Source organism: Acartia tonsa, chromosome 12, assembly GCF_053477335.1.
Source record: "Acartia tonsa isolate MP-2025a chromosome 12, ASM5347733v1, whole genome shotgun sequence".
NCBI classification, from domain to species: domain Eukaryota; kingdom Metazoa; phylum Arthropoda; class Copepoda; order Calanoida; family Acartiidae; genus Acartia; species Acartia tonsa.
This window is the reverse complement of record NC_137271.1, coordinates 39,761,971-39,788,876: the sequence shown is the minus strand read 5'-3', so window position 1 is coordinate 39,788,876 and position 26,906 is coordinate 39,761,971. Positions and strand designations below refer to the sequence as shown.

Sequence of the window (26,906 nt, the reverse complement as noted above, 5' to 3'; positions counted from 1 at the left end):
GTAAGGTTTATTTAGGGGGCCAGGTTAATGTTAGATCAGGGTACAGCTATTAAAATTGCCCTTTTTAATTATCAATTTTATTTACGTAACTAACTAGAATCTGCTTCTGCGATTTTTTTTTGTACGAGAGGTTTTTTCAAAATCTTTTTTTGTATCCCTGCAAGCGTAGTAGGTTCATCAGAAATAAGCACAAACATTGGAGTGGTGGATGCAAAATTTGGTTTCGTTGTCAAATCAATTATTAAATCTGATTTGTCTGACATACCCTCTTCAAAATGGTGACTGTGCTCTAAAAAAATATTTCAAGAAAAATAAAAAAAACACTCTCTTTGAATCTTAATCTTCAAAACGCTTTTATAGCCCTGCAGACAAGGCTCGGCAGCTGCGCGTCAGCCGCCTGTAAGCTTCAGGGAAATCAACCATTTTTAATTATAAAACTCAGCTGGAAGTATAATATGACCCAAATATTACAATCCCTCTTTTCACAACATTTTCAAAGCATCCAAATTGGTTAAAATATTGGCTTAGGCCCGGGTGCCGAGCCATGCCTGCAGGAAACTAACTCTGCAGAGCACTAGACTTGAGGTCTACTATCCTTTACTTAACCTAACCTAAAATACGCATTTAAATGTATTTATTTAGAAAGTTTAAGGGAATTTATTGAATTATCTTTAAATAGAATTTTATTATGACAACAATCAACAAAAGAAAAAGCAAGCTCATATAAGAGAAATAAATTAATAACGGACGTACTAACGTTAACTTTGCAGTTATAGAGTATATATCTACCACTGTCCTATCCCTGTATTAACTAACAAAAAAAAGTTGTTACCTAATAATAAAGGATCTAGAGTATTCTGAAAATCCAAATTTGAAATAAACTCAGTTTTTATTTCATCCTCTAAATCAACTCTATTTGTTTTATCCAAAGATTTTAGTATATCTCGTTTCTCGTTGATTTCTTCTTGTAAAGTTTTTATTTCTCCCAAAAAATCTTCAAATGTATTTATATTTTTCTGTTTTAATAGATCTTGGTTTTCAATAGTTTTGGGATTAAAATCATCACTTATTATTTGAATTTGTGGGCTGATTTGTGGATCTAGGAATATATTTGAAGTTACTTCTTGTGGTAGATCAAATATTTGACCCTTGGTATAATTTTCTTTCTCGCTTTCTTGCTCTTTGCTAACACCATCCTAAAAAATTATAAGTTTGAAATAAAGTTTGAGACAAAGCCCGAATTGTGTTAAAATTGTGTCAAAAATGATCCATGTGACGTAGGGGTTTTGTTTCATCTCCTCTCATCTTCCTCATTTTATTACGTCACGTGGATCATTTTAGACATAATTCTAACACAATTTGGGCTTTGTCAAGTTTGAAAGAATAGTTTTATAGTTTAAAAATAATTCTCTAGATAGGCCTGAAGTTTTTAAAAACATTTTCGTCGACTCAATTATGCCTTGGTGTGTTCTCTCAAGATGGCCAGCGCGCATAAAACCCCTTCCTTTCCACTTATTTTTAAAATAAATTGAAAATTTTTGTTTATCATTTCTGAACCCAACAAAGCTATTCTCTACCCTATTTAACCTAACCTAGCCAGACCAAAATTTAAAAAAAAACGTAAACCCCTTATTGTTTTCAATTTATTTCAAATTATAATAGTGTGCTTATTCGTCCTCAGAATCGCCTTTTCAAAAATAATTTTTTCGGGATAATTCATTTAAATGTCATAATGGAATTATTTTAACATAAATAAATTTAGTATCTTTCACGAACCAGAGACACAAAAAAACACGCTTTGTAAAACGTGCTTCAATTCATATAAAGATCTAAATGATATTGACGTAAAAAGCTAATTCAACTGAACTTTTTAAAAACTTTTAAATGTTAACAAATAATCGTTGATTAGTTCGTAATTATTGGTGTATATTTAAAACAGGGCTCGGCAGCCGCGAAAAAGCCTCAAATTTGAAACCATTTGGTTGCTATGAAAAAAAAGAAATTGCCAAATTTGGTTCAGGTCTAGACAACTAGCAGATTTTTAAAATCATAAAAGTTTGATTTTCCTGAGGCTTACAGCCGGCTGACTCGCAGCTGCCGAGCCCTTATTTCAAGTTTGTTAAAAGAAGAAAATGAAGTTAACTTCTAGAAAATAAAACGTGAGTCTATCAGACGTATGAACATGTGAAGTATGAAAATAAATCATTAGAATCGTCACAAGAAAAAATATACCCCTAATTGATATAGATGCAAAAAATCACATTTACCCAGAACATTTCCGCAGAAAAAGGAGAGTTATAAAGTAGATGATCAATAATCAGAAAAATACCAGCACTATCCTAATAATAAAGTAAAAGGCTCTTTGTCTGTATGTATGTCTGTCTGTACCGTAGGATCTCGCTAACCGCTGAACCGAAATGGTTCTAAAATTAAGAATAAAGGGAAGGGGGGGGGGATCGACAACCCCCCCCCCCCAAAAAAAAAAAAATCACACGCCCAATTTTTTTTTCTTTTTAAATCTAAAACAAAAAAGTGAATTATCACATTCAACTCTCTCCTCCTTAAGTGCCCCTAGAGGCCTCTAAGGGCGTAGCCGGTAGTAATTTTATATGGTAAATATAACCTGTAATTGTATAATCTCATCCAGAAGTCCTTCAATATGATTTATCTCTCCGCTCTACAAAATTATATAGTTTATTATTGAATCATTTGATAAACAGTTTTCCGCAGAAATTAAAATGAAAAAAAATATAAGATTAATTCCATCTACTTTCATGTTTTTTACATTAATCTATCTATTCCTCCATCTATTGATATATCCATCTTCCTAAAAATCTATCTCTCCATCTTTCCAACCAACTATATATTAACCTATCTATCCATATATCCATCTATCCTTCTACCCAAACATTTATCTATTGATCAATAAATCTATTCATACATACATATCTATCCATCCATCTATCATCTTTCCATCTAACCAACTACACATCTATCCTTCTATCCATCTTAATCTACCCATCTATTCATCTATCCATCTAACCATCTACACATATATCCAATTAATAATCTATCCATCTATCCATCTATCCATCTAACCATCTACCCATCTATTCATCTAACCATCTACCCATCTATCCTTCTACCCATCTACCCATCTATCTATCTTTCCATCTAACCAACTACACATCTATCCATCTATCCATCTACCCATCTATCAATCTACAAATCTATCTATCTTTCCATCTAACCATCTACACATAAATCCAATTAATGATCTATCCATCTATCCATCTTTCCATCTAACCATCTACACATACATATATCCCATTAAAGGGACTGTGAACGTAAATTTTTCTCATCTTAACCCATTAGTGCCGAGCGCCACTTTTATGGGCCGATCGAGCTAAGTTTCAGGGAAGCTTTATAATGGTCAAAACGGAATTCGTATTTTTTTGTTTTGCTCTAGTGGCGTGCACAGGAAAGTTGCAAAAAAAAACCGGTTCGGCTCGGCCATAAATACCAACCAGGCATTATTACCCGTTTTGGGCGGTTTCCGCCGGCGTTAAAACCCGGTTTTGCTGTAAAAACCCGGTTATTTCGACCAAAAATCGAAAAATGTAATTTTTGAACGCCAAAAGAGAGATGAACACCTTTTAGAACTTTGATACGATCCGAAATTGAAAACTACACAACCTCATGTAATCTATAGAGCTACAAGTATAATATGAAGCGATTTATTTCAAATTTAGTGTTTCGGCTATAGGTGCCGCCGTTTTCGGGTAAAAAAACCCGTTGCTCGAAGTTTTAAAAGACACACACTACAAAAAAAGAACATATAGAATTTGAGTCTTACATATCAGAAAACGAGCATAAAACTATTGGGTGACACCTATAGAGATTACTAGGGTTATTAGGGTGGCTCAAACCCTGACTAATGACGTAAACTGTTATTTTTATTGGTTGAAAAGTTAAAACCGGGTAATAAAAACCGAAACCGAGCCGGGTTTTAAAACTGTCGGGTATTTATGGCCAAGCCGAACCGGGTCATAATAGGGCGTAAAAAAACGATATAAAAATCATATAAAAATTAATAATTTGAATAAAACGAATTCACAAATAGATGTACTTGTCAATAAACATTAGATTTCACGAAAAAAACCAGCGACTTTACTATAAAAACAAAAAAGTTAGAAGGGGTATTTTGAATTTTCATGATTTTCAAATTTTGTTGAGCTATACCTGCAAACGGAAGTAAGCTAAACTGCCTGCTCCAGGGGGAAATGAAAGCCAGGGTAGTAGAGGGGGGATTCATACTGAGAATAATGCAATTATGAAGCCGGAAACCGTTTTTTTTTCCATTTTTCGGAACCGGGTTTTAATACCCAGTTCGGCACTAATGGGTTAATATCAAATCTTAACATTATCTCATTCATAATATCTCACAGATAGAGCAAAACGCGCTTTTGTTTGCTTAAAAAACGGCTTTTTCCGACGATTTTTATAAGGTAAAGGGAAAGGAAGAAATTTTCCGTATTATATAAAATGTGCATTAAATTGCTTTTTTCTCCCATTATAGCTAAAATTGAACTTTTTCACATAGTTCTTGATTTTTCCTAACGGTTAAGCTGACTTTTAACATAATCCTTGCTTTAAACCAATGAATAGTTACTTAGAAATTGATAAAATAAGCAATATTTTTTATTGAAAACCAAATACAATAATAAAGCTAGAAACTGTTTTTTTTATTAGTATCCAATTAACTTAAGATGGCCCATCTCTCGCCCACCTTTAGTTACAAATTTGTAAATAATAAAGACGCAATATTTCTTTATAAACAGTCCAATAAAAGTGTAAACTAATTCTTCAAAGTGGGTTATTTATTGTCCAACACAATAAAAAGGGATATTATCATTTTAAATAACCTATGAGATTCAACCCTTTGTAGACAGTGAGGTATTTTTTTTGTCAATAATACGAATTTAAAATAGGTGTTTATTACCTAATTACTACGTTATAAAAAACCAAATTGGAAATTTTATATCATAAAATAAATCCTTAACAGTAAGTAAATTGTTTCAACTATATATGACAAGTTAATTATCCCTACAAACATTATAAGAAACAAAAACGTTCAGATTTTCCTGTTTTTTCCTTTTTCCCTCCCAAAATACCATAAAATCAAGGCATTATTCCTGGATATTTTTGTTAATAGGACGTTTTTGGTTGATCAGTGTAGTGAAATATGCTTAGAAAATGTTAAGATTTGATAATCAGATGAGAAATTTTTACGTTCACACTCCCTTTAACGATCTATCCATCTATCCATCTATCCATCTATCCATCTAACCATCTACACATCTATCCATCTATCCATCTAGCCATCTATCCATCTACCCATCTATCTATCTATCCATCTATCCATCTACCCATCTAACCATCTAACCATCTAACCATCTACCCATCTATCTATATTTCCATCTATCCATCTACCCATCTATCTATCTTTCCATCTATCCATCTATCCATCTACCCATCTACCCATCTAACCATCTACCCATCTATCCATCTACCCATGTATCTATCTTTCCATTTAACCATCTACCCATCTATATATCTTTCCATCTATTAATCTATCTATCTATGTATCCACTTACCCCGGAAGTAAGCGATATTGTATCAGATTTTACCACTGGATGAAATTTATCCTCCACGTGACGTTGGATATTTGAGGCACCCAAATTCAAAGAACCTAAATATTCATTCTTAAACTAGAGGCCTCTAGGAACAAGTAAAAGTGTTTCTTTTCAATCTATTTTAAAATCAGCTATTTACCAAAGATATTTTTTTCGCCGCTAAATGATGTTAGTTATGTTTTCAGCTAATTGCAAAAATGTCCGCAGGGTGGCGTTTTTTTATTTTTATCGATTTCTCTGGGGATGGTGGTGGTTCCCTCCCTCAAAATATTTATGAACCTTCCCGGGACCTATGAGAAGCTACCCTGTTAAGGAGTTCATCGGTTAACGAGATCCTTCGGTACAGACACACACACAGACACACAGACATCCTGTTACTTTATTATAAGGATTTAAGTATTAACAAGAATGACATCATTTATAAACAACAAAGCACAAAAAACTTATTTAAGGGAAATGCGGGAAAGTGATTTAAAAAGAAGAATTTCATTGGTCTTAAATCAAGAATACATTTATTGCATAAAAACAATCACGAAACCTTTTGCATTCATTTTATATTTGTATTTTTGTAGTAAGACTTACGGACCGACGGAACAAGTAAATTATATATTGGATGCAAATTCTTAAAGGGAATCTTCCCAAAAAAAACAGTCGTCTATCTTGAATAGTAGCCGAGAAAGTTGCATTTGCCCCATAGCTCGACGGACTAACAGACAAACAAAGTGAATTATAGAGAAGCTTTGCAGCTGATACACAATTTACCTTGTCCGTATGGCTTAACATCTTCAATAGTGCCAAAGTTGACAATGTACCGATGCGCGTTTTCTTCATAGTTTACTTCAGCCGCTTAATAAAAAAAATCTTCAGTGTTGGAAAAAACTACCCTTCTTGTAGATATTTCTATCTGATTTTGATAAAAGTCTCTAATGTATTTAGGCCAACAAACGAGAAAATGTGTTTATAAAACATTGGGTGGCAGTATAGTTTATAGTTCATTGTCACCTCCCTTCCTGGTTCACATAAATAGCGAATATGCCCCTAGAGACCACAAAGAGCAATTGAATGTGGAGGAAGTTGCACTGCAAAGGAGAACCGTATTGGTTCAGCGGTTTGCGAGATCTTTTTTTACAACCACAGACATCTTTTTACTTTTATATTAGGTTTGTTAATTGATAATACAAAAAAGTCACCTTTTGCAGGTTGTATGCTTTCAATATTTGTGGCAGATGTCGGCGGGGGACCTTTTGGTCGTGGCACTATAAACTTTTCCCTAAATAACAAAATTACAAAATTTATTCGTATAGCTATGAAACCGATTGATATCCGTTGCAGGATTAGAACCATTTCTGAGCTATTCTGTAAAATCATGTATCGTTTTGTATTGTAGACAATTTTCATGAATTACAAAATTAATTTTGTTTTCCAGGCCTTTAGGTATGGAAATAAACTATTTAATTCTTCATTTTACTAACTGCGGAAAGCTGTCAATAATGCGATGCAATAAATAACTTTTTACCTATTAATTTGTTGATTTTTTCCTGTCCATTGATCGTTGAGTGCACTCACAGCTTCCAGAGGATTTGTCAACTGGTCTTTCCTAAAAAAAAGTTCTGATTTTACAAATATTAAACTTTTTCGCTGAAAAATAATTAGTATTAATAAAAAATATTAGGGAGGAAGGAGGCATTGGGCTCTTTGTTAGTCCCCGAAGTTTTAAATACCGTTTTCTTATTCGATGGCTAAACAACTTTGCGAACTTTTATTGAATTTTGATTGGTTGGTTCAATAAATTGAGTGTCCACACGTTTTAACCCTTAATTGTAATGTACAGAAAGGGTAATTTTGTGTATCATCATTAGGGATGTACATCAATTTATCGGATATTGTCTTATCCATTCAGATACCTGACAAAATATATTGTTTTCTTATGGTTAGTCCAACAAATTTGAAATCTAAAAATCTAATATTTTAAAGTAAATTCTAAACTGAAAGGTTAGAAACTAAATAACTTTTCAATACATGAAAAAACATAGGGATCAAAAGGGATAAGAAATTAGACGATAAATTGATGTGCATTCTTAATCTAATGTTTATCTGAAGATTAAAATTATTGGTTGAAACGTTTGGACAAAATGAAACAACCAAAAAAGCCAACAAATAAGACAACGTTTTTAACACAACTTTGGGTGCTAGAGTAATTAAAAGTCTAATGTCCCCTCCCTCCCTAAATATAATGTTTGTTATTATTTTTTTAACAATAAGCAATTGGATTAAGGAAGTAAGAGCACAATATTTTAAATTTAAATTACGATGGACTACCTTTCCCTATTTAACCCCCTTCAAGAAATACACCCCCTTGCAAAACCCTGAGCATGCCACTGTTTATAATATAAATCTAACCTATTTAATCTGTATAATAATACATATTCTATTTTAACTGGTATCAAAAATTCATCTGCTGTTATTGTTCTGATATAATAACGCAACAAATTTGCAAATTATTGGCAGGTGTCACATATTTTTTTGCACACTGCTAGACATGATAATTATAATTAATGATGGGAAATTTTAGATTGTCCATCAAATTTGCAAAAAAAACACTTTTTAATATCAGATATTAAATGATATATTCTAAAGCATAAAATCAAATCTTAAGGGTAAAATTAAATCGATATTCCTAACACAACGTTTTTGGTTTGAAGATGTATATTCAGGGGCTGCTATTCAGCCAATTAATTCTAATTGAAAATGCCGCAAAATTTAATATTTTGTTGGAGTAAAGTTGGAGTAAAACTTGTTTTTTCATGTAACTGACGGGGGGTTGGTAAGAAGAGGAGAAAAAAGAGAAGGGGTTGTGGGAAAAATTTCCTTTAGAATTGTTTGTCAGAATCACATTCCCTTTTCCCTGTGTATATTAAACTTTTTCAAGAGCCAAAAAAATGCGCAGTTTCGATAAAACATGTAAATTTGAATATGTAGGTAATTTGTGAAACTTTTTATTCGTGTTGTAATCATTAATTATAGGAAAAGGACAATCCTATATGAACTAAAGTAGTTAGATGTGTGTTCATCCGTTTTTCCTTTCAAGGAAGCTCTATTTTGGTATATTTTCCTACTTTATTAATAGAGGTGTTTCAACGATATCCATGTTATTTTTCTTTCCCTTGAACTGAAGCTAAAGTATACTGTGTCAGCAGGGGCGTCCAAGCTTTTTATTTTGGGGGGGGTAAAATGGCGCGCGAAGCGCGCCGCGAATTTTTTTACCCCCCCCAAAATTTTTACCCCGGGGGTAAAATTTGCTTGGGGGGGGTAATTACCCCCCCTGAAATCTGTTGGCAGGGGTAAAATTTGTTTACCCCCCCCCAAAATTTACCCCCGGGGTAAAATTTTTGAGGGGGTAATTTAAATTTTATAAAAAATTTAGTATTAAAAATGCGCGCGAAGCGCGCAAAAATTTTTTTTGTTAAAGATTTTCTATTTTGGGGGAGTATTTACCCCCCCAAAATGGTTTGGGGGGGGTAAATACCCCCCCCAAAATCGTTGGGGGTGCCTACGGCACCCCCAAGGTAGGGGTAATTTTTTTTTGGGGGGGGTATTGTTCACAAAATTTTGGGGGTGCCAAATGGCCCAATACCCCCCCCCTTGGACGCCTATGTGTGTCAGAGTATTACTATCCACATTCCAAAAAAAAGGTTTGTGATTTTCAGTGAAATTTAGTATAAGGGTCTTTACAGTGCCTATAAAAACTTACGTCACACAAAAAAATGACAAATTATAGGCCAATACAATAAAAAGACTAAATTACCAATGGCAGGCCAGTATACATTTTAATTGACCAATGGTATGTAAGAATAACGTCATTTTTTATAGAAACTATAAAAAGCTTCACTTTGTATTGGTAAGTATGATTCATCTGAATTATAGTTATGAATTATTTTCAGTGTTTTACTATTTACATTTTATATTTTTTTCTCTTTCCCAGTAATTCATTATCTGTTATTCACCTTATTATCAAATTGTAGTTAGGGGGAAGTAAAATTGTTGTAAAAACAAGGATGACAACATCCATAAAAGCAAAGCTAAGAAACGGTAGAACAAACGAACATTAACACTTGTAGAGTATTATAACTGAATAAGCAGATATAAATGTATATGTAAAAACAAAATTGTAAATTAATTTGTTGCATGACTCCTTCAAAACTGTTTAAAGCCATACATATATTTTAGAACTTGATTATAGAGATGCTTCGCTTAAACCATTGTACTTTGTTGTCCTAAGAGACCTGGGAGTATTCTTTAAAAGATGAATAGGATAATTATAACTCATGAAAAATTGAACATTTAAATGGACGTACGGGCATTCTGATAGCGATTATAGAGCTGATAAGCTTTCTAAATCGTACCAAACTACTACAAAAATCACCATAACGACCCCTCCATCCATCCCCTGCCCTAATAATGGATGAACGAACTGAACAATAAGAGATGTTATAATAGCAACCTAAATTGACGAAAACTTTTCTCCTGTAATAATATCCGAGTATATTCTATAATCTATAATACAAAGCCAAAAAAGAAATAGAAAGAATTAAAGGACAGACAGGCAGACAGACTTAACTACAGAGTAGCTTTGCAAATCAAATTGGCTAAAATACTTACAGAAAAACCACAGGTTTAGGAGAAATATCATCCACAAAGGCCACACTTTGGCTGGGCTTCAAACCTTGGTACCCAGCCTTCAAATTGTTGCCAGCCCCGTGGATAGGTTTGAAGCCATTGATGACTGGTGGATATGGTTGGAATGAGTTGACAGAATTTGTTCCAGCCGAGAATTCCAGGCTTTTACCTTCACTTCTCAGCTGCGGGGTACTAGTTCAAAGTTTTTTTTTATACAACAAAACATTTGGGAATAGTCCCTTTCGTGGCAACGCCCCTTAAGGGGTGATTTGTCGTATTTTTAAAATGGCTTTTTAGAGGTTATGTTAGGTTAGGTTATATTGGGTTAGGTGATTGCCCCACAGGGATTAGAGCCCCCCGCAGGAGTTAAAAAGGACAAAATCTACTGTGAAAAATACGAAGAATCGCCCCTTAAGGTGCGTTGCCACGAAACAGACTATACCCAAACATTATTTACTTAAGTAGCTAGCTATGCAGCTAGTAATAGAATTTAGATAATGTGAAGGGTGGGTGGATTCGTCAATCCTGAAGATATGGTCTAGGATAAAAAAAAACGTAAAAAAATGGCTGAAAGTTGCTAAGTGATAAGGAGAGTGATTAAAAAATGTCCAAATTCAAAATATTTAGCTGCGGCTGAGTTTAGATTTGGCTGAGGGTATCTGAGAATGTCTGCAGCTAAGCTTGGCTTAGGCTTAGTTAGTCTAAAATCTCAAAACTCGTGCAATTAAAGGTTGCATATGCTTGACACTTTTAAATACAATTATCTCCAGCAAGATATAAAAAGTGTTAAACAAAATAGGTCTTTAACAAACAAACAATCGCTCTACTATTTTGCAACATAAGACAAAACTTGAATTATTTTTTTATTGTATAAAACACCTGTCAAGGGATTGTGGTAATATAAAACCATTTGAATTTGATGGATTATTTTCTATATTTCTGGAAGGTCTGAATGAGTTAATCACACCTAAAACAAATATTACATTTAGAAAAGATATCATTTATTTTAATTAAATAAAAAAATATAATGTCAATATAAGACTCTACAAAGTGTTCAAAAAAATGAGCCGTGTGACGTTAATAGATCCAACTTTTTTTAAGTGGTTTCCTTTCCCACTTCTTCTCTGATCTCTCCCTTTAATGACGTCACACGGCTCATTTTTACTGGGCAGTGTGTAGTCTCTGTCAATATCCACGAAAGAAGCCATTTTGGGTGGAGTACCACAGCCCTTTTGAGAGAAATCGCCTCTAGAAATAGCCACCCTTAATCTTATTTTACTTTTTCTTTAAAACACTAAAAGTGAAAATTGTAGGATTCGACTTATCCGCCCCCCTCCCCATTTCTTCTGGGGGCGTTACTGCATGTACGGTATAAAGAGAAGATTTTATTTTACATATTAAAGTAAATTAGCTGCTCTAATTACGACATGCATTACCTTGCGTCAGGGATTGTCCTTGGCTTAAAAATTGATTGAAACTTTGTTGGTTGTTTGGGGTAAACCGTCCTGGGATGGCTGGTTTAAATTGAAAATTATTTGGCAGCTGCTGAAAGCTGTTTGACTGCTGTTGAAAACTGTTGGGCTGCTGAAAGTTGCCTTGTGGAAGTTGCAAACTGTTTGTTGGCTGTTGAAAGCTGCTTGGCTGCCGTTGAAAACTGTTTAAATGCTGAAAGCCATTTAAAGGCTGTTGAAAGTTATTTTGAGGCTGAAAGTTATTTGGTTGCTGCTGAAAGCTGTTTGGTTGAGATTGGCTGGCTGACAGAAATGGATTAGGCTTTTCAAATCTATGTTCATTTCCGAAACCTTAAACAATAAAATTTATAATGAGCAAATCCTTTTCGCTAAACTGCCAAAAAATTTATTTATTGGAAACAATTTGATTTAAACTGGTTTAAATAAAGATTCATTGCACAATTTAAAAAAATGTTACAAATATTAGTAATAAAGTTAAATTGTAAATAAAAAGAGTTTAAACAGGTATGTACCTGGATCTTGAACATAAGTAACAGGCTGGAATCTGGAGGGTGCCGGATGCTCATTTCCAGTTATCACTAAAATATATGATAAATAATAAACCTTTCAAAAATGTGTACAGTTAAAATAGACCCTCAACTTTATTTTAAATATAAAATTAAAATGAAATTATTTTGGAGGAGTTCATTTTTCCCCTGCTTTATTTATCTTGGGGGAGGGATTTACTTTCCTCAAAAATAGTTATAAACCTTCCCTGGACATATATAAAACTTTACTATAAGGAACCCTTTAGGTTTAGAGGTTAGCTAGATCCTCCTATACATACACACACACACACACACACACACACACACAAGCACATTTTCCTTAAAGGATGAAAATGTGTTTGATTAGGGAAAAAATCCATTATAGTAGTCGATACAGTTTTTCTCCAGGTGCCATATCCATGTCTGTGTTAAATTTGTTCAAATTAATTCAAACTTTTCTCTTAAGTGTTTTGGTTAAACAGGAAAAAAAAAGAAGATTTATACCAATTATAATAAAATTTTCGCATTATCCTTAAAATTAATCTTAATAGCCTAAAAGGGATAAGAGCCCAAGGCTTCCAGCATGTTTATTAAAATTAAGAGCTACAGGTTATGTTGTTACGGTTAAAAGTGACATATTTTTTTGGCTATAGGTTTTATTTTTCCTTATTATGGAAACATCTAATTGAAACCTTGCCTTCATAAAAATGCACTTTTAATTATATCTAAGAATATAATCTTACACAGTTTTACTTGAGGTGGGAAGGATATGTTACCTCAAGAAAAATTCTAAAAGGTAAAAAACGTCTTTTTAATTTGACGGTACTGTAAAACTCTGCAAGGGGCTCTAAAAATGCAGGATCCTCAATATATAAGATTCTAAAAACCCCCAAAAATAAATTCTTTTAATTAGCTCTTGGTTACATAAGAACCTAGGAAAATTTCGGCCAATGGTAGCGAAGTATTTTTTTATAAGGGAATTTTTCATAGAAAAAAAGGGATACTGAAAAAAGAGAGGGAGAGAGAACTGGATGGAATTAGAGAAAAAAGGATAGAAACGGTTTACTGTAGAGAAGGTTTACTAAAACAAGTTGGTCAAAAGAAACTTCTTTTAAACAATTTTTATTGAAAGGCGAAAATAAATAGAATAATTTACTGAAAGATTTTATTATTCTTTTGTTAAAATTAATTTTTGTTAAACTTCGTAATAAAATATTCTTTCAACAATTTCTTTTTAATTTTCCTTAAAATTGACATTCTAAAGGTTAAATATTCTTTAATTGTCTTTTCTATAATTAGGATAGGTCCGTCCGTACGTCCGTAACGGATAGTTTTTTTCGTCCGTACGTACATTTTAAACATGTTAATTTTTTTTTACTTTTTAAACAACAAATTTATCTAATCATCCGATTTATCTGATTTTTGGTATATTGATTCCTGGGACAACAAAGTATAATGTTATAAGCGAAGCAACTCTATAATCAAGTCCTAAAATTGTAAGTATGTCCATAAACATTATCCTGTATCAAGCAGTTTTTCAACAAATTTACTTACAATTTTGCTGACTCTTATACATTTATGTTCTGATTATTCATTTCTGATACTATACAAGTGTTAATGTCCGTTTGTCCTACCGTTTCAGTGCTTCGCTTTTATGGATGTTGTCATCCTTGTTCAATAGAAATTATACAAACTTTAATGTGAAGAAATATCAATTTAAATATAAAATCTTAAGAATAAGATTATAATGTATCACTTTATCTTCAATATTAATTCGTCATTATAAGAAACAAAAATAAAACATTTCTATTCTACCTTTTGAATTTACTTTGATGTTCGTACGAAGATACCCTAGTTAGAGAGAGGTTGCGCTACCAAGAACGTCCAAGCTTTTTCATTCTATGTTTTGGGGGGAGGTAAAAGTTTTAAAAATTTTGTTGGGAAGGGGGGTAATCTTTATATCATATAGGCAAGGAAGTTCAAGCTTTTTTATTTTTGGGGGGATGGGGTGGGGATTAGGCATTCACAAATTCATTTGGGGGGGGGGGGATGTTTAATTATCAACCATATAATCCCCCCTCCCCCTTGGACGCCCCTGTGCGCTACTTATATTATTACTACCTGAAGGCCGAAATGATTCAAGATTGTTGAAACCAAAAGGATTTGGATTTTCAGCCAATATTCTTCCTAAAATAATAAAAGTTACAATTAATTAAAGGGACGAGGGAGGATTTGAGCAGTAATATCCTCCCTTCCATATCCTGTTATATAAAGTAGTAAGCGTTTTTTGTCTGTCCCGAAGGATCTCGCTAACCGCTGAACTGATATTGTTCTCCTTTACAGTGAAGCTTCGTAGAGGTCCTGGGAAGATTTATAAACTATTTTTGGGGAGTCTTCACCCCCCTCCCCCAAAAAAAACTCTTTTAAAACTCAAATTTAAAATGGGATGAGGTTGACATTTCCCCCTCCTACCTTAAGTGCCCCTAGAGGCTTCTAGGGGGCGTAACCGCTAGTATTCTATGAGCTATTTCAAGTTTTACTACACCACACTATAAAAATTTATTCCCCTAAGTTTTGGATAGATAGTCCAACCGACCCCATTTTTCGTCAAATGAAAAAGGGGAATTTTTGCAGACAGAACTGATGTTTACATTTTGTTATATACTAGAAACTGGGAACGAAATTTGAGACGAATTTATTCGACGATATAATTTTTAGATTGCTAACTTTATTTAAAAAATTTCATATCTAACTTAATATATGTATATACATTATACGAGGAAATTTTTTTAAACGAATTAATTTACCCAGGAAAACCTTAATCCTAAAATAAGCGATAATTTATAGCTGACTCGTAGGCAATGATAAAATTATGCCCGTACGTAACAAAATGTGTACACTATTTTAACCAATTTTAATTCTCCTATTGGTGGAATCAGACTGTATGTCTCTTGAGTAACTCTATTTTTGAGATTTAAAAAACTTTTGGAGTGTCATAACCCCCTTAAACTCTATAATTAATAGGCCAATTGAAAAGTGAATTTCAGAAAAGCTTTATGTATGTCTTGAGTGGTTTTGGACTCTTCCCCTTCCCTTGCAGCTAGTAGAGGTGTCGCTAGTTACTATGAAAACTATATTTTATCCCATAGCCTGAACTAAAACCAATGATCATGGCTTTGAGATTAAAAACATTTCAAATTAAATGTGCTTTATTATCAAGGCTATTGAAAAACATATATTATCCTTATTACATGTGAAGTCTGATTCAGAAATCTGGGATAGGTTTATGGACAACGTTTTTTTTTGTAGTCAAAAATGACAATTATTTAGATTAAATGTATTGTTTTTTTCTGCATTTCTTATTCTGGGGAATTTGTCTCATATTGGGCGATATATGTTCCCAGTCCTCTTTGCTTTCAGGGAGTTGGAGGTGCAAAATGTGCAAACGCCCACCTCCCCTGACATGGTTTTAGGCTAATTTTCAGCCCTTCTATGTCCCTTCTATATCCCTAGTTGATAGAGGTGAAGCCGCTAGTCATCTAAAAAGAACTGTCATGAACAAAAAAAAACATATTTTCTTGGTACCTTATCCATGATTACAAAAGGTATACATTATTGAAATTGTCATGAGACAAAGTAGCCTCTTCTTTCCCATAAAAATTGGACAAATCAACATAATTTTTTTGTAGCAAAACTATTCTATAGTTTCTAAAAGTTTAAGTCAGTCTGTGTCGGTTCATTATTTACAAGATATTCTATATTTATATTTTAAATGTATATATCATTTTTTTGCTATTATTTTATCCTTTTAATAAAGTAACAGGATGTCTATTTGTGTGTTTGTCTGTTTGTTTGTCCGCTTGTCTATACCGAAAGATCTCGCTAACCGATAAACCGATCGGATTCTCCTTTACAGGGTAGCTTCTAATAGGTCCTAGGACCAATATATAGACCAAATAATAGAAAAATAAGTATACAGACTTTTCCTTTAAAAAGAACAATATGATTTTATTAACCATATCAAAATGCAGCTATTTTTCCTGAGAGTTTTTTTATTGAACATGAAAAAAAGTAAAACCTCATCTTGATAGATAGTTGTAACATTGTTAAACTTTTGTCCTTTTTTTTATCCTACTTCATACCTTTTTTTGTCTGAAGCTTAAGATCACGATAAGTACCGAATGAGTTCTCCGTATTAATGAACCTTAACATAGGACCCAGGATGGTTCTGGGCTATTTTTTATTTTAAGCTTTAAATCTTTTGATGGTATCAAGCTATTTTTTTTTGCCTTTCCCTGCTCCATGGCCAATATAGAGTCAATAGTCAATCCTTATAATAAAGTAATAGGATGTGTGTTTTTCTGTCTGTTTGTTTGTACCGAAGGATATCGCTAACCGATCGGGTCCTCCTTAACAGGGTAGCTTCTCATAGGTCCCGGGAAGGTTTATAACTATTTATCGTAGAGACTTCAATTCCAATGCGCTTAATTTTTAACATTCTATAAAACAAAATATAGGTTTTTACACCCCCCCCCCCTGTATCCTCGATTAAAATTTACTGTTTCATACTACAATGGAAAAATTGAAGGCAAAATTGTTTTTCTATAGATGCGATATTCTAGTCCCTTATTAATCTTCAAAAATCTAAAACCACTTAGAACATGATATGAAATTGAAGGTTACAATATTTTTTATGTTTGTGTCATGAGAATCAATTTGTACCATGCAATCCTAAAAAGGTTGTAATATGGCTTTTTGGGGGGTAAGGATAATTTTTATAAGCGAAGCTTTTCTATAATTAGTGTCGGTCCGTCCATATAACCGTCACGACAATTATCTATTTTCATTAATTTAAACAGTTTAGAGTTGTACAATCGATTTCAAACTTTGCGAGGTGATTTCTATAACAATTAGGTATGATTTAGGAATCAAAGCAACTCTATTATCGTTACAAGAAAGTCCGTAAGTCCCTTTAAAACATGCTGATTTTATTACTTTTTGACAACAAATGTTTGTATGTTATAATTGTCCTATTAATCTGATTTTTGGAATTTTATAAGTATCTCTATAATCAAGTCCAAAAAATGTAAGTATATCCTTAAAACTTGAACAGTATCCTGTTTTTAAGACGTTTTGCAACAAATTTACATACAATTTTGTTTAGACTTATGCATTGATATTCTGCTTATTCAGTTCTGAATCTCTAGTTTTAATGTTCGTTTATCCTACCGTCCATTTCAGAGCTTCGTTTTATTGATGTAATCATTCTTATTAACATGCAATGTGTGTTTAATGGAAATTAGATTTCCCTAATCATGTGTAAACTACAAAGATGTTTGTCTGTCTGTCAGAATGAAGCTTTATATATACTAAAATTCAATTTATTTTAATAGGGGATGGGCGAACTAAACTCCGTGAAGAAATGCTCACCTACCAAATAAAAAACAAATTTGGGGCTACCATGAAATAATAATATAAGTCCGTTGCTTTTTCGCATGTTTGAAACTGTGTATCATAGGCCGAGAAAGGTTTTTTCAGTGCTTTTGACAGAGTTCATGATTGAACATATTAAAATTAAACTATGTAAAACTACTCTATGTAAAATGAAATCTTTTAAGCCATTGCATTGGATCGATTGCCTTGACCGAAATTAGTTCTAGTATTAATTTATTTCAAATTTATATTTGGACGTGTATATACTTGTTAATGAGTATCAATTGTTTAAAATATATAAAAGGGTTTGAGATTAGTAATAACAGGATTTGAAACTAATTCGATTTAGATATGAATAGCTATGAATATCAGATTAGATATAGTATGTTTTAAAAAGTGAAGCTTTTCTATCATTAGGGTCGGTCCGTTCGTACGTCGATCTGTACTTCCGCCCGTAACGGATAGCTTTTTTTCGCTAATTTAGGACACACAGAAAACTGTCCCGAATTTGTATTAATTTTGAGGAACAAGACTCCAGTTACGTCATATTTTTCTTTCCCGAAAAAGGGAAGGGGGGAAGAAAATCTCTTCAAAAGAGATGGGGAAAAACCCCTTTTCTCCCATCTCTTTTTTCTTCCCCCCTTCCCTTTTTCGGGAAAGAAAAATATGACGTAACTGGAGTCTTGTTCCTCAAAATTAATACAAATTCGGGACAGTTTACTGTGTGTCCTAATTTAGGCATGTTAGAATTGTCCTATCGATTTCAAACTTTGTATGTTGATTCCTCTAGTAGTTAGGTACGATTTAGAAAGCGTCGCAACTCTATAATCGTTACCAGAAAGTCCGTACGTTCATTTTCAACATTTTTTCCCAACGATTTTTTATGTGATATATTCGTCCGATTTATCTGATTTTTGGAGTACTGATTCCTATATCAATAAGATACAAAATTATAAGCAAATCATCTCTATAAACAAGTCCTAAAAATGCCAGTATGTCCTTATACTGTATTCTTCGCTTTTATGGATCTTGTCATCATCCTTGTTTTTTAAGCTTTAATGGCATTCCTCCTAGCAACTAGTAGACTATCTACACAGGGATGGTAAAGCATGTAAACTCTTTTAAACTATGGCTTCCATCGCGATTTGAATCGGTTATAAACCACACGGAAAAATATTGTTTAGCATTATAGACAATTTTCTATGAATAATAAAAAAAATCCTAATAATAATACAAGGTTTAATAAACCGGAATGAATCTTTTTTATTTTACTATTCGCGGAAAGCTGTCCATAATACGATGCGATAAATAACTATTCTCTCTTAAAATCTATTGATAAGGAAAAAATGTTGTCTTCCTATAAAAGAGCATTTAAGAGATTTTACTATACAAACAAACGATTACAACCAACCACTTTCTTTCGTAGGATATATTACGATCCTTGAAAACAAAGTGTAATTTTAGACTTTAACGTGTTAATATAACAACTTACAACGGTGCTTTAAATTTTAATTTAAACCAAGGATAATTTTGACCGAAAATTGCGCAGCAATAACAAGTTGAAGATACTTTTTACATAAAAAGGAACCGTAAGCTGTTATGCATTCAAAGCTTAAGAAAATCTGGATTCTGGAAAGAAGACAAAGTAGCGGGTTTCTTCGCATTTCACAGTAGCTTTTTATAGGTTATTGTAGGTTAGGTAAATGTTAATGATTACCCCCGCATGGTTAGGAAATTAGCCCCGCAGGGTTAGAGCCCCCGCAGGGGCTAGTAACAAGAGAAAATACGATGAAACCCGCCAATCCAAAAATCAAAGCCTAGCAAATATCGAAATAATTACTTAGTAATTATAAGCATTGCTAGAGTTAAAAACAAAAATCTATTAATCTTTAAAGATTTTAGGCAATTAAAAACTCACTTTTTTATATAAATCCCAAAAGTGAACGTTCTTTTAAGAACTGACAGAAATACCTTGTTCATTGAGTAGCTGCACTACTAAGAATAAGCAATTTTACTTTAAAAAGGCCATAATTTAGGTAATTTATTTTGACAATAAAAACATTTTAAATTGGTAAAACTACTTATAACTTTTTGAAATTAAAATAATAGCACGTTTTAAAGGTCAATAAAATCCCATTTATAATAAAAAAAAGTAGGCCATTTTTCATTTTTTTTGTTAATTTGATATTTTCGAACGTTTAAATAAAAAATCAGAAATAAAGGTTGTGGTATATTTTTTTATTCATTACATTTTGAAAAATCATATTTAATAAGCCAGTTAAACCCTTATTTAGTTTAAGTTGATTAAAATTAAGAGAAGCCATATTGGACCGGACGACAAGTCCCTTAAAACCGAGTTTTCCAGGTTTTTGGTAGTAAGATATTTTTTAAACAAGGATGACAACATCCATAAGTAGCAAAGCTAAAAAATTATGAATTGATATCGGGAAAAAAATCTACGATAGAGCAGTGTCATACAATAAACATTAAACTTGATAAAATAGGGAAATCACGCAACCTTTAAAATCACGAAAACTTTAGGAAAAATCTAGGAATCGATCTAGCACCCAAATAAATAGACAAATCTTAATAAAACTTGGTGTAAACATGTAGAATGAAGAATTAATTAAGCCTAGAAAATTTCAGCATATGTCATAGGAATCTTCATTAAGAATTTCAGCTGTCTATCTTGAATAGATGCCGAGAAAATTACGTTTCCCCCTTTCCGTATCTGACGGACAGACAGATGGACATTATGAATTAAAGAGTAGCTTCGCTACGAACAAATCGTTTCAATACTCTTGTTTCAATTGATTATCATTTACTGCAATCCCCTCCTCCAAAAAATATAAAAAGAATAAAATTATTTTTTGACAATCCCAAATCTGTGTGAGAGTTAATGAAACATAAAAATGATGACTTGAACGTTTTAAAGTCAATTAAGTGTTGGCGATAGTATTATACAGTCAGTTTTTATATTCTATACAAAAAAACTTAAATTTTATGAACAATTCTTATAAGACCAATGTACCAATTTTCTTTAAGACACCTTTTTTGTCAATTGCAAATTGTTATTGTAGCTTTGTATATAAATATAACTGCCCCTACCCCCATCTTTTTGCAGCCCTATCCTCTATTTAAGAAGCAACATTTTAATTTGTAAAACCTTTCCAATCTAACAAGGATGATAACAAAGGAACATTAACACTTGTAGAGTGTCAGAACTGAATAAGTATAATATTATCAGATAAGTCTAAACAAAATCTTAAGTAATTTTGTTGCAAAACTGCTTAATTTCATGATACTGTTTAAGTACATACTTACATTTTCGGAATTTCTGGTAACGATTATAGAATTGCTGCACTTTCTAAGCCGTACCTAACTGTTATAAGTATAATCATGCGAAAAGACAATTCTAACCTATTTTAATTAACGAAAAGAGAAACCGTTACGGACGGACGGACCAACACTGATTACAGAAATGCTTTGTTTTGAAAAATATGTAGTTTTATGAAAACGTGATATTTTGTGTCTGAGTGAAATCCAAATTTATAATGAGGAAGAGAAATAAAATGTCAATGATTGGATTTAATTTCTGTGTCTATAATTATATCAAATCAATAGTACATGTACCTTTCATTTAGTGTCGAGGGGATGACGGTTATTTGTTTTCTGGGATGTGTATCAATGTAAAATAGCTTAAAACGTGCCCATGATATTTAAAAGTTTCCCAAAAAGTGTTAGATTTCACTAAATAGTATTTTCTACTAAAATTATATAAACAATTATCTTTTTCAAAAGAGGTAGGTAAATTTTACCATTTTAGGACAGGGCAAGTTGATAGAAATATATAAGATAAAAGTCTCTCACCTGATTTCCTAGCGTTCACTATTCTTGGAACAATATCCTAAAAAATACATTAATAATCTATACATATTTATATAAACAAAAAAATTTATTATGTGTCTTTTAATACACAAAATAAATAAGATATAAAGGTTAGGATATATAAGTTTGAAGGAATTTTAATGTTAGGGGAAGATTTGAAAACTGCATCAAATTTTAAGGATTTCTTATAAATTTGTTTTTTGGATAATTCTTTATCTAAAAGCGGAAATACAATTTAAGTTAATTAATTTTGACATCTGTGTTTGGTGGATTGAAAACTATCGGCGCTCTGATTGGAGAAGCTTAAGTGTCGTGCATCATTCACCCAATTAGAGCGCAGGTTGTTTCTAATCCACCTATCCTATTGGTCAAAATGAATTAACTTAAATTGTATTTCCGCTTTTAGATAAAGAATTATACAAAAAACGAATTTTATAAAAAATCTTTAAAATTTGATGCAGATTTCAAATCTCCCCCTAACATTAAGATTCCTTCCTACTTATATATCCTAAGTAGGTGCTATAGATTTTTTACTTTTAAGTCAAAACTCAGTCAAGTTACTTGAACAGTTGAAAATTATATTTATTTTGCAACTTCTACATACCTAATAATACTATTATTAAGTATCATAATATTATTAGCCTTTTCAAAACAATTTATGTAATAAATCCTCCATTTGCCAATTTTTGGGGCGACTGTCTTAAATTCTGCGATCCTTTCAACTTTTGAAGAATTCATTTTTAAGAATTTAATGTAAAGATAAGTTTTTAAGAACCCACCTCAGGCTAAAATGTGGTTTTAATAAAGCTCTTTAATTGCCTATAAGAAATGACGCCATACAATATGAATGACCAATGATTGGCCAATACAGAGACTAAATAACCAATTGTAGGACAGTATACATTTTAATTGGCCAATGGTAGGCCAGTATGATGTAATTTTGATAGATACTATAAAAAGCTTCTGTTTGAATTAAAATCAAAGAAAACTGACCTCAATCCCAAAGCTTTCCCTCTTCTTTCTGCCACTGTTCATATTCATATTGTTATTATTATTGTTATTGTTGTTGTTATTATTGTTGTTGTTGTTATTGTTGTTGTTGTTGTTGATGTTGATGGTGGTGACCAGCACGGACACAAAGGACTTGATGAAGGCCAGGAAGGGAAAGATGACAAAGGTCTGGTGACAGTCCTGAAACATACCAAGAGTTAATCACTAACATAAAATTTGGATAAACTGCAGTTCATGGTAAAATATGCCTGGTAACGAATATTTCCAAAAATCTATGAATTTTAAAGGCTGCTAGCTGCCAAACGGCGGAACTTACAGATCATGCCTACACACCGTTATAAGCAGCATAAGAAGGCCTACAAATAATCTGGAATGGCTAAGGTTCAATGATGCAGGGAAAGCTCCACTGAAGAAAAAAAGCGTAAAATAGGTCTTTTTCGCGCATTTCTCTGCACTGCGAGATAATTATGCATTATTGATTTATGGCTATTCCAGATTAACTGTAGGCCTTCTTATGTCGCTTAAAACAGTGTGCGGGAATGATCTGTACGTTCAGCCGTTTGGCAGCTAGCAGCCTTTAAAATTCATAGATTTTTGGAAATATTCGTTACCAGGAATATTTTACCATGAACTGCAGTTGATCCTAAAATTTATATTGAAAGGATTTTACACAACCTGGATAACCTCTCGAGGAGGTCAGACATGTACATGTGTATCTCTTAGTTAAATCTTGGAATTGAAGTGCATGAAGTGGCTGCTGCCAATCGCACTAACTTTGTCTGGAAGTCATAACTGTAAATGGTAGTAAGTTTCGCCTGTTTTGGGCTAAGGCATTTACCCATTTTTTTACTTTAGATATCGCACATCTGACATAGCAGCAGTAGTAACTATTAAAAACGTCCTCTATTAAATTTCATAAGCGGTTGGATCACTTTTTTGTTAATTCATAGCAAGTAATTATTTAGTCTTTTATGAAGACGAGCTTTTCTATAATTAGAGTCGGGCCGTCCGTACGTCCATCCGTCCGTTACAGTTAGATCTTTCCGTTAATTTAAAAAGGTTAGAATTGTCCTATCGATTTCAAAGTTTCCATGCTGATTCCTAGAACTTAAAAGTTAGAGACTACTTAGAAAGCGCAACAACTATATAATCGTCACCAAAAAGTCTGTACGTCCATTTAAAACAAGCTGATTTTTTACTTTTTTGACAACAAATTTTTGAATGTTAAAATCATCCTATTTATCTGATTTTTTAAATACTTATTCCTATTACAACAAGGTATAGTGTTATAAGCGAAGCATCTCTATAATCAAATCCTAAAAACGTCAGTATATGTCCTTAAACAGTAACATGTTTTTAATTAGTTTTGCAACAAATTTACTTACAATTTTGTATAGACTACTGCATTAATATTTAGTTTATTCAGTTTTGCTGACACTCAACAAGTGTTCATGTTGTCATCCCTGTTTATATTACGATGACCTAAATACTAAATTACAATAATAGTTATTTCTCGCATCGTATTATAAACGGCTTTCCGCGGATATAGAATGTACAATTATAAAATTAAAACCAGTCTTTTTAGCCCCGAGATGCCGAATTCACCGGCTAAAAAAACTGGTTTTAATCATATGATTATACATTTTTATATTCGTAGAAAGCTGGATATAATATGATGCTAGACATAGTTTTTCCGTATGGATGAGAACCGGTTCCTATCCACCGGATTCGAATGAATACGAGAAAAATTGTTATAATCTTACCTTTCCATAGCCATCATCTCTTTTTGTTATCCCTTTTTCTTTATCTCCATTCTTATTCTAATTCAAAATATGTTTAAATTATACTTAAAACATGAAAATGTAATTTTTTCTTTTCTTTTTATTTTACAGTTTTATTCGCAATGTTATTTAATTATTGCATATAATTTCCACCATTTGGCTTCGAAACCGATTGATATCTACTTGATTAGAACCAGTTCTCAGCTTAAAAATCGTGTATAACATCGTATTAAACATGATTTTACACGAATATTAAACAAATACCAGTTTTGTTTGCCTGGGTCTTCGGCCCCTATGGGTTAACAAAACTGGTTTATAATTTCCATTTTACTATCCGCGGAAAGCTGTCTATAAAATTATACGATAAATAACTAGCCTGGGTCTTCGGCTCCTCAGGGTTAACAAAATTGGTTTTAATCTTCTAGTTTTTCATTTTATTATCCGCGGAAAGCTGTCTATAATACTATGTGATAAATAACTATTATTTGGATGTTTAATTTCAGGTTATAGATGGTGCCATAAGGGCTAAACAAGTATTTTGGTCTAATATTGTTATATTCAGTCCATTACTCAAGCATTTTAAATTAATACAATAACTTATATATAATAATGAAATATAAACATACTTTGATTGCCTTTGAATCTTTGAATTTGTGTTTTAATTTTTTCTGCATTTTTTGCATAATTTTGACAGAATCTTTGTAAAACTGTTTCTTGTCAAATTTAAGATGATCATTATTTTTATCATCATGTTGAAGATTTTCTGCCATAGCTGTCAAAGAATTCATTTCTTCATTCACATCTTTATCAGAAGACACTCTTTACTTTGCACATTTTGAAAGCTGTTTTTGCCTTTTTATATAATTTGATCCTTTTTAATCAACCCTACTAACGGACTCTTTGCAAAAGGGGATGTTCAGACCGAAGGAGGGAGGGCATTATAAAGTTTCATAAGCTGATTGATTGAAATGTCCACACATAATTAAAATCAACGGAAAGGGTAATTTTGTATATCATCAGTGGGGATGTTCATCAATTTAACGGCAATTGTCTTTCACCTTAGAACTCCAGCTTCGCACATCAAATATAAGCTACTAGTATCTATTATCTAATTCTATTAATAAAAACAAAAGCTAAGAGTGTCCCTTGTAAGCAACTGTTTTTGTTGAAGCCACTCGATTCAGCGCGGAGGTGGTCAAAAAACTTTAAAATTAAATCTTCCACTTGACTTTTATCTGTAACGGTGGCTGGTTTACTTGATTCAGTGGTGGCGGATTTTTCTATAGTAGGCGTAGTGTAGGTTGTGTTGCTTTGAGATCTGGTACAAATTTGTGTCAGAGAGTTATTACAATGGATATATAAAACGTGGATATATTGACTGGGTAAAATTTGTCGTCAATCTAGGTTGCTAATATGGGCCTCAATTATTGGTCTGTTTGCTAAACCTTTAGGAGGGGAGGGGATGGGGTAAAGATAAATTAGCCAGCTGCAAGCGTCACTTTATTAGAGAATATAAAAAATCTGGTGCAACATCCAAGTAATAATATATAGATTGTTATTTAATAAAATAATTAGGGAGATTTATTTTAATGGTAGACAAATTATTTTGCCTCTAACTTTTCTGTATTAAAAATTATTTTCTATAAATATATTTATGAAGCAAGCTTTTGTAGATAGAAAAGTAATGTTTATTTTTGGCAAGATAGGTATGCACTTGACGCATCATTCCCCCTGTTGATATATATTTTTTTTCTCAATAATCAAAGAAAAAATTGAAATAAAAATCTAATACCATAATATTCATATAATTAACAGATTTTAAACGTACGAATTTACCGGTAGTGATTTTTATCTACGACTATGAATTTTCATTCAAAGTTTCAATTCAATAATACGATACTAACACACTCAGATTAAGTTTAAAGCTATCCATAAAAGTATCAGAAAATATTTTTTGAAAATCATTTTTAATGATTATTTAAATTTATCTTTTTTTTTTGTTCAATTGTTCAAAAAATGATCATAAATAAATCCAGCTTCCTACATATTTCAAATCTATAATTACGTAGCCTTGTTAGGGGATTTTAACAAGGACGATTAAATTAATTTTAGTGTAGAAACAGAGGATGTTCTTTATTGATAGATCATAAAATTTTAAGTAATGTTAGTAGTTAATAAACATTGTCTGATGTAATTGTAATAAATTTTTATGAAATCCTTTAACATATATCTTATTGGAAAACAATATGAAATAATACATAAGTTGCTTTTAATTTCTGCATTATCAATGAATATTTATATATCTGTACATTGTTCGTAGCTTTTAAGTTTTAAAGAAGACTAGCGGCTGCGCTCCTAGCATCTACAAGGAGAAAATAGCCTAAAACCATCCCAGGACCTATGTGAACCTTCCATAAAAAA

At 32.3% G+C, this 26,906-nt stretch overlaps 1 protein-coding gene across 1 annotated transcript; it reads right to left on the bottom strand.

Annotated features, from left to right (window-relative positions):
• Positions 1 to 89: 89 nt before the first annotated feature.
• On the bottom strand, positions 90 to 25,273 carry LOC145333335 (uncharacterized). The gene is made up of 16 exons (XM_080178455.1): positions 25,121 to 25,273; positions 24,468 to 24,524; positions 22,687 to 22,884; positions 21,676 to 21,712; positions 14,494 to 14,559; positions 12,358 to 12,423; positions 11,810 to 12,175; positions 11,253 to 11,340; positions 10,356 to 10,565; positions 7,213 to 7,293; positions 6,887 to 6,966; positions 6,459 to 6,542; positions 5,658 to 5,752; positions 2,624 to 2,677; positions 833 to 1,196; positions 90 to 289 (listed from the first exon to the last, which is right to left on the bottom strand). The coding sequence occupies exons 1-16, from the start codon at positions 25,271 to 25,273 to the stop codon at positions 90 to 92; spliced, it is 2,199 nt and encodes a 732-aa protein (XP_080034581.1).
• Between the last annotated feature and the right edge of the window lie 1,633 nt (positions 25,274 to 26,906).

Excerpts from the sequence above, each read along its gene's own strand:
- LOC145333335 (XM_080178455.1), bottom strand. The coding sequence starts at position 25,273 with ATGAATTCTTTGACAGCTATGGCAGAAAATCTTCAACATGATGATAAA. Across the intron at positions 12,424-14,493 it reads TGAATCATTTCGGCCTTCAG|TGATAACTGGAAATGAGCAT; the intron begins GTAGTAATAATA and ends CATATATTTTAG. Across the intron at positions 290-832 it reads TCTAGATCCTTTATTATTAG|AGCACAGTCACCATTTTGAA; the intron begins GTAACAACTTTT and ends ATATTTTTTTAG.